General features: G+C 44.2%; 1 protein-coding gene across 12 annotated transcripts in view; it reads left to right on the top strand.

Moving 5' to 3' along the window:
- Positions 1-8,029, top strand: part of BTRC (beta-transducin repeat containing E3 ubiquitin protein ligase) — a 169,397-nt gene extending 161,368 nt beyond the window's left edge. For 10 of the 12 annotated variants that reach the window (XM_006095852.3, XM_014461839.2, XM_023759828.1 and 7 more), the window contains 2 exons: positions 1,383-1,575; positions 3,469-8,029. In XM_006095852.3, the coding sequence (XP_006095914.1) occupies positions 1,383-1,544 (162 nt within the window). In that variant the 3' untranslated portion in view covers positions 1,545-1,575; positions 3,469-8,029. The remainder of the gene's footprint in view (positions 1-1,382; positions 1,576-3,468) is intronic. The other 2 variants (XM_006095855.3, XM_006095853.3) reach the window with 2 other exon arrangements.
- The last annotated feature ends 513 nt before the right edge of the window (positions 8,030-8,542 follow it).

The following is an 8,542-nucleotide window of genomic DNA, read 5'->3' on the forward strand; positions in this document are numbered from 1 at the left end:
AATTTGTTGAAGATGTGAATCAACTGGAACTCTGATACATGGCTGGTAGGAGTATAAATTGGCACAACTTTTTAAAAATTGCTTCACCATATCTACTAAAGCTAAACATACAGTTCTACTCCTAGGTGAAATGAGTGCATATATCTATCAAAAGACATGTATATAAATGTTCATAGGAACTTTATTTATAATACCCAAAACTACAATCAGCCTTGTATAGCCACCAAAGGAGATGGGAAGGTATAGTGTGTTCATATAATAGAACATCAACCAGTAATAAATAAATGAAAAAAGAATGAACTTCTGTTGCATGCAGTAACAGAGAGTAATCTTACACTGTTGAATGAAAGAAACCAGGCAAAAAGAATACATGCTGTTATGAGTATCTATAGGAAATCGAAGAACAGGAAAAATGAATTGATGAGAGCATTGGGGTGAAGGTAGTATCGACTTTGTAAGGGGCATGAGAGTGCTTTTTGGGATACTGGAAGTGATCAGGGTGGTGGTTACTACAACAGTATACAAAATATGCTTATAACTGCTTATGAGATTCAATTAAATTATGATTTTTGCAATCTGGTTGGCCTCATATAGGTAGCTTGAAAATGGCCAGGATAGGAATTTTTGGGTTTTTTTTGTGTGTTTGTTTGTTTGTTTGTTTGTTAATCCTCACCCAAGGATATTTTTCCATTGATTTTTAGGGAGAGTGGAAGAGAGAGGGAAAGACAGAGAGAAACATCGGTGTGAAAGAAACACATCGATTGGTTGCCTCCTGCACGAGCCCCGACCAGGGCCTGGGCGGGGAGGAGCCTGCAACCACGGTACATTCCCTTGACCAGAATCAAACCCGAGACCCTTTGGTCCACAGGCCGACGCTCTATCCACTGAGCCAAACCAGCTAGAGCCAGCGTAGGAATATTTACACCATGAAAATGTGCAGATGCTTTTACAATTGGGGAGAGTTAACTAGCTGATAAGCTCTTACCAGCACACCGCTTCTTATTGCTTATCAGTCCTTGGCCTCTAATTGTAGAAGAACCCTAGAGGTACAGAGAGAGGCTAAGGCCAGGGAAGCACTGAGGAATGGTCTGGTTCAGCCTCAGCCTAGGAGAGTTAGCAGTGAGAAACTAGCATGCTATTGGGCATGCCTCAGCTCTAGTGAATATTGCTTTGATTATGTATGAAATCAGCTGCCCAGTATTTGACTTTTTCATCCTGCCTTTAATTCAAATTAAGTTTTTTTCTCTGTGTTCTTGAAATAGCTAAATGATAGAGAAAATTATCAGGATAACATAGCCTTTTCATAGACTCCTTTTGACATGTTACTGAATTTGTCCTTTTGATTCTGAGTAGTTCAGAAGTTTCTGTTTCTGCTTCTTTAGGAGCATTCTGGAAGAGTTTTCCGACTCCAGTTTGATGAATTCCAGATTGTCAGTAGTTCACACGATGATACAATCCTCATCTGGGACTTTCTAAATGATCCAACTGCCCAAGCTGAACCCCCCCGCTCCCCTTCTCGAACATACACCTATATCTCCAGATAAATAATCATATACTGACCTCATACTTGCCCAGGTATGAAAAAGAACTGTGTGCATGGCACTGTGGGTAGGAGATGGAATGTTGGCTGTAAGGTGTTGCTAGTTCATGGAGCTTCTCATGTCCTTTATCTTTCAAGTCCTGTAAAGCAAGGGAAGCTGCCACCATGAGACAGGGCTGGGGCTGCATATTGGATGCTGCCTTCATCAAGGAAGCCAGCCTCAGTTCTAGATGATTCTGGAATTAGATCTAGATGACCCTTGTGCAATAGAACTAATAATTCCTGCCCCAGTTATCTAATAGAATTGTTCAGAAAGTAAGAGATTTAGCCTTGGCTGGGCAACTCAGTTGGTTAGATCATCATCTAGATACGCCTAGTTACAGGTTCCATCCCAGGTCAGCCCGGTAAGGGCACATACAAGAATCAACCAATGAATGCATAAATAAGTGGAACAACAAATCAATGCTCTCTCTCAAAAAAAATTTTTTTAAATAAATAAATAAAAATTCAAAAAACTTTCAAAAGAAAGATTTGAATCAGTTTCAAAACTAAGAGTAATGACTCAAAAGCCTGTGGCTTTGTAGTTCCCAGATTAAACCAGTACCTATAATTAAAGACCCGTTAAATCAAGTAGGTAGTCAAATGTACCAATGGGAAAATCTCATGGTGATAAGCTGGCCTCTCACAGCTCTGTTAGTGTCATTAGATTTTAAAAAGCTAGCTTTTTAAAATCCTTATCCCCACTCCCCACCTCCTCTAAAAATGAACTGTCTTTTGACCTTGGAAGTGGCTCTGAGTTGGTGAGAACTCCATGTGTTCTCCCACTCGTCTTCATCCTCCCTCGGAGGCAGGAAGAGATCCTAAAATTCATCTTTATCTATTTGTGGTATATTCACATACATGAGGTGATGGTTGTTTGGGGGAAACTGCACTACTGCTGGGAGCCTTGCCATCATTGTGATTTCTCATTTCCCACACTTGCCTCGATGCTTGTGAAGGAAGTGCACATTTAGTACACTTTTCTGCACATCTTCTGAGTGGGTGGTTTGTGCCCTGCGGGGCTCATATCAGTGCTCACATCTTACAGAGGACATGCTGCTTCCTCATCCCTCAGCCTCCTCAACCAAGTCACACAGCACACCTTGGTGAGAATTCTAGCTGTGTGCGCTTGGGCAAGTAACTTCCCACAGCCTTAGTTTCCTTATTAGCAAAATGAGGGTTGCAGTACATAGTACACAGAGCTGTTGTGAGGGTTGCATTGAAATGTTATGTGTAAAATTCTTAGTGCTTGGCACAATGCCTAGCACCTAACAAGTCCTTAGTAAAAAGTGGTTTATTAATGTTAATATTGTAATCATGTTACCTTTCCCCTCCTTTTGCCAAAATTTTCTGCTCCTGAGTTTTCTATGGCATTTTGCCATATTTAATATTGTTCCTGATGCTCTTACAGCTTATGTCTCCTTCCCCTCTCACCCCTAAAACATACACACACATCCCATAGGAGTCTGTCTCAGGCCTTTCTTCCTTATCTAAGCTCCCTTCTTTGGCTGCCTTGTCTCTTCCCAAGGCTTCAGCTCTCATCTCAGTGTAGATGACTCTCAAACTTGTATCTCTAGTCCCAACCTCTGCCTTAGTCTCCAAGCCACATATCCAGCCACCACCTACACATCTATCTCTGAAGACACCCACTGTAGTCACTCTGTGTAAGCATAGTGGCCCTTAACATGACAGTGAGCCCCCTGCCAAGTCCCCAGACAGGCCATGTAGCCTTTAACGGAAGCTCCTGCTGGTCACAGGCCAAGAGCAGGCGTTACGAAGGACCTCTGAGCCTTTCTCCTGTTTGACAGCTAAGGTAGTTCTTTTTCTCATAGAGCAAGTGAGAAATACAGGGAAAGGGACTAATGATTATTTGCTCTGTTTTCACACAGGACTCATTAAAGTTGCGGTATTTAACGTATCTGCCAATACCAGGATGAGCAACAACAGTAACAATCAAAATATTACCCACTCTCCCCGGACTAGCCGAGGAGTGGGGCTTTGAGACTCCTGTTGGGACACAGTGGTCTGCAGTCGACTCAGGAGGGTCTACTCAGCACAGCTGACTGCTTCCGTGCTGCTATCAGATGTCTTTATCTTTCGTGAATGATTAGAACTTTTAAACCTCACCTCACTTCCCCTCCTCCTTTCCCCTGTGCACCTGTTTTTTCCTCATTTGGTTCCAGACAAAGATGACTTATAAATATATTTAATGTTTTGCCAGAATCTCTCTTGCTTTGCCATTAAGCAGAAGAACTAGTTTCCCTATATACCTGCTGGGAGAGACCCACTTCTAGGGGAGAGGGGGATACAACTTCAAGCCAGACGGCACCCAGTGTCTCCCTGAGAACTACAGGAATGCCCAGCGCCTGGCAAGCTCAGCGAGCCCCACTGTGCTTAGGAGACAGCGCTCCTGTATAGCCTCTGGGGCAAGAAAGAGAGACAAGAAGAATGAGCACACCTGACGATCTGGGCCTCTTTCCTCCATCTCTTTTCTCTGTTTCTGTCCCTCTTCCCCCTCCCTCCACCCCTTCAACCTGTTCTCTGCTCCACCTGAGAAGAACAAGGATGAAGAGAGTGTCCTCAGTTAGCATGAGGCAAATCGGCTAGAAATTGCAACACTTGGAAGAGTTAAATGCTGTTCAGTTAAAATTTCAAACCGAGGCTTTTGCTGCAAGTGACCCTATATGACAACAATGCGTTTTCAGACATGGTACTTTCATCATATTTGCAACTCTCCTCTCTTCTCCTTCTAACATCCTCTCCCCAAAAAGGGGGGCAGAAATTTCCTGGGCTCCATCAATGGCCACATCTTTTCTGGACTCAGCAGTCTCCTCGATTCCATGTAGAGTGTGAAAAGGAGCTGCTGATTGCATTTCCTCTCATTAACAATTAGATGTGTAATAAAAAGCATTGTACTTCATCTTAAATCACTGGTGAGGCTCAGCCCACAGAAAGGCTTGAAATGGCCGGAGCCAGTCGCTTGGTTCGTTCTGCATAATTTCACGTCTCAGAATTCCTCATCAGGCCTGTGAGCACCCAGGCACCTGTATCTTTGCCAAGACCACCGTCAGAGTAGCTTAAGAGGTGGTCGGGATTAAAAGTTCATTTCTTTTTCATTTAGGCCAGTAAATACCATTTCCAAAAATCGAGCTAGTCATCTCAGCCTTGCACTGCAGACCCTTCCTTCTGCTTTTCCCAAACCTGGTATTTTCAAAGGGCAAAGCTGCCAGAGAGCGCAGATCAGGGTGAAGTTTGGCACACAGGGTTTATTACTGGGGCAGAAACTGCCTTCGCTTTCCTTTTCTTCCTCTTCCTGGTCATATGTTACTCTCCACTCTCCCCAACCAATAACTCTGGGAGTTAGTTAATAACATAAACAAATGGACCTCAGCAAGGGCCAGGCTGACCCGGCCACTTGGAAGGCAGCTGTGTGGGATTCAGGTGCAGACACCTGTGCCACCCAACCTGGGAGCACAGGGAATAGAACCAGCGTGGGGGTGGGAGTGGGCCTGCGCCAGCCATTCCTGGTGGCCTGGGTACACCCATCAAAAGCTCGAGGCCATAGTACAGTCTCACATTTCCCTTGGAAGCTGAGCTGTCTGGCCTGTTGTTTCCATTCCTGATCAAAGCAGTTGAGCAAAAGAAAGCCCCTTTTTAACTGGCGGCTGTAAGAACAGCGGAATGAGAGCCAGTTGCAAGTAACGTCAAAGTTAGGCCACCTTTAGTTCAGCAAAAGGGGAGGCAAGAGAAAGCCGTCTTCCCTCTGATTTGTAAAAAGGTATCCCCTTCCTAAAATGTACCCAGAGTGAATGTTGTTATTACAGATTAAGAGGCAGGTTATGCATATGCATTTTTCTTTCCTGCTTTATGAGTGCTTTTAAGCTTTTAGTTCCAGGTTATATTCAGAAAGTATTTCCCAGTGTAATGTCATTGCCTAGGAAATATTTTTTGAGAATAATTCCTTTCCCTACTACCCATTCTACAGAGAAATGTTTTCTATCTAGTCGCTTCTCATGGTTCCTTGTCCATTGTGTTGACTATTAATGCCTTTTTGATTGGTTGAGGGTTTTGCTACAGATGAGGCACAAGACCATCAGCCTGAAAGACACATAGCTCAGGCATTAAAGAGGCATGGATTTTAAGCTGTTTAAAAATATTGTCCAATAGCCATAACTTTACTAGCCCTTCTGTTATATGCTGCTGTTCTAAAGTGAGAGCTGTTGAATATTCATTGGTGCACAGGTTTTCCTCTCCCATCGAAGTTCACTTGAAGGTAGATTGTTTTTAAGACTGTGCTGAAGCCTGTCCAGTACATCAGAAGTGATATCGAGGTGGGCCCTTCAGCCTGGAGCGGTTAGCTCTGTCAAGTATATTCCCCAAGTTGTCCTCTGCTCTGATGGAAATGGGAATGAAGTTAAGTGGTCTGAAAAACTTGAGTCAGTCACATTTCTCAGCTCGGGGGGTCATTTACCAGTTCATTGTAGAAGAAATAATCAGGTAAGTAAAAGTTCATTTCCAGAGAAAGCAAACCCCACTTACCATCTCTGCATGATTTCAGTGGGAATTGATTATCACTAATCCCCAACTGGGCTAGAATAAATGTAAAGTTTGACCTTTTTAAAAAAGAGAAACAAAGAAAGTCTCAACACATTTAAAGGAATGGTAGACAAGGAGCTGCAGGTGTCTCTGGGCTCTGACATGAAATGTCTCCATGTAGATCAGTCTCTTCTCACTAAAATTCCAATGTGGTTTGAAAGAAATGTTCCTTAAAGACAGGAGGAAGCCCCTTCAAAGGTGGGCAAGGAGTGTGCGCTCACACCTGCACCTGGGAGCTCTGTGGGCACGTGTGAGCTCCACTCACACTGGGGCTGCTTGGACAACACCAGCATGCCTTGCACGTGTGTGTCTTTCCACCGCTGAGAACATCCTTTCACTCTCTTATGTGCAGTCTGAAAGCAGGTGTGGATTGTGGATGGGAAGCCTTTTACACTGTTCCTTGGCAAAATCCTGGTGACTCTTTGCCAGAAACTCTAGAGACAGGGCCTCTCTGGAACTCTGTTGACAGATAATCAAGCCTGGCCCTCATCACTTGTTTCTGAACTGGAAAAGACCCTGGGACCCCTAAATCATTCTGCGTTCTGCTTGAGTAAGAAAAATGCTGTTTTGTTTTGTTTTTTGTAAAATCAAAAGCTGAAGAGAAGAAAACATGCACTCCTCTCCTGGCCGTCGCTTGGTACCCACTGGTCTGAACACGGGCTGGTGTCCTTATCTAGCATTTGATTGTGTGTGGAAACAAAAGGCTTGGGGTGGAGGGGGTGGGGAATATTGGAAATAATGAGGGCATTTTTTCTTTCCTAGAATTAAATTATATGACATTGGTATCATTGACCTTCTTGGTGTCCTCCATTTACCTTAGAAGGTAATACCTTCCTGCCTGAAGTGAGAGCAGTCCAACCCAGAAGGGTGCAAGCGTGGTTATGGAGGAATCCAAGTACTTTTCCGGAGAAAAAGGGATGCTTAGATAGCCACCTCCTGTGACCATCACATTCTCTGATGATCAGGTTTACTATTTGACTTAAACCCACATTTCTGATCTCCTTCCCCATTTAGATGAGTTCAGACTTTCCAGGTGCTGCAGAACATGAAAAGGTGCCCTGTTTCTCCTCCCTTCCCCTCTTCCCTCCTAGAGTAACTCTCACTTTATCATGGGCCCCTGGAGCCTGCAGGTTGAGTCCTCCCTGGGCTCTATCCACACAGCCATCTCTTAGGGGAATAAGGCTGTGTTCTGCTTCTTGTTTTTACTTGTACTTCGTTTGTGACTTCCAAATTATTGGGACTGAGAAGAGAAACCAAAAGAGCATGATTATGGCAACCTGATTTCAAGTGGAACTTAATGCATTGATATCCTGAAACCTTTTCTATGGAAGTTGAGTACCTATGGTTAGATACTAAAGTTTCCTGGAGGCAGATGGCATCAAACTATGTGCTCTACAGCCCACCCAGCTGGCTCTCTCAGCTCCTGATTTGTGTGTGCATGTAAGGATGAGTGTGGTAAATAGCATTATAAAGCGTCCCCCCCATCCCTTCCCTTCTTAAAGGAAAAAAACGAGAAGGGTTAGACCTCTGGGTACCAAGAAAACTAACACCTCCCCAAATCAATGATGACTCAAGCCCAACCCAGACTGTTCTGAGGGGTGTTCACTGGACTCTAACCATGGGGCAGGCCCGGCAGCCATTGTGAGCTCCCTGAGGCTTCCAGTTGGTTCCGCCCTTTGTTCTCTAGACTCTTAAGTGCTGACTGCTTTGACTTTTGTGGCTCTGTTTTGGTGATGTGTAGTCAATGTACCAATATGTTCACAACCTAGAATCATGGTAATATAGTGTGTTTTGGTTTTTTTTTAACTGTTCAGAAAAAAGTAACTTAAATTACAAATATAAGATTAAAGTGAATTTTCCAGTGTCTTGTCTCTTTGCCCCAGCGTCAGTAGGACAGTGAGTTTTTCAGTATACAAGTTGAAGGAATGTGAGAAAACAACATTGAGAGGAGTCAGGGCCAAATGGCGTGAATAAATATGGGACCTCTAGCATATAATTAATGCTCCATGTTGAATTAAATCGAAGCCAAACTGATGTCTAATTTGGGTACAGGTCCCCATAGCCGCCTCAGCTTACCACAGCCCTACCCACACCCAGGACTGTTAAGTTCTCCTCTGGAAGACTTGTAGGTGAGCTCACTCCTCTGGAGCAGTTTTCAGAGACTCCAGCACACTGTAAACATAAAGGGGGCACATCTGGGAGAACCCCACCTGCCTTCTCTCCTGAAACCAAACCTGGGGAAGTAGGCACAAGGTTACACACCATCTCCCTCTTCTCCTCCCCTCCTGGAGTCATGACAGCGTTCTCAGACTGAGACCACAGGGCCCCGTGCAGAGCTCTCCCTGCTGGGGCTGAAGGCATAGAGCA

Source organism: Myotis lucifugus, unplaced genomic scaffold, assembly GCF_000147115.1.
Source record: "Myotis lucifugus unplaced genomic scaffold, Myoluc2.0 scaffold_162, whole genome shotgun sequence".
NCBI lineage: Eukaryota > Metazoa > Chordata > Mammalia > Chiroptera > Vespertilionidae > Myotis > Myotis lucifugus.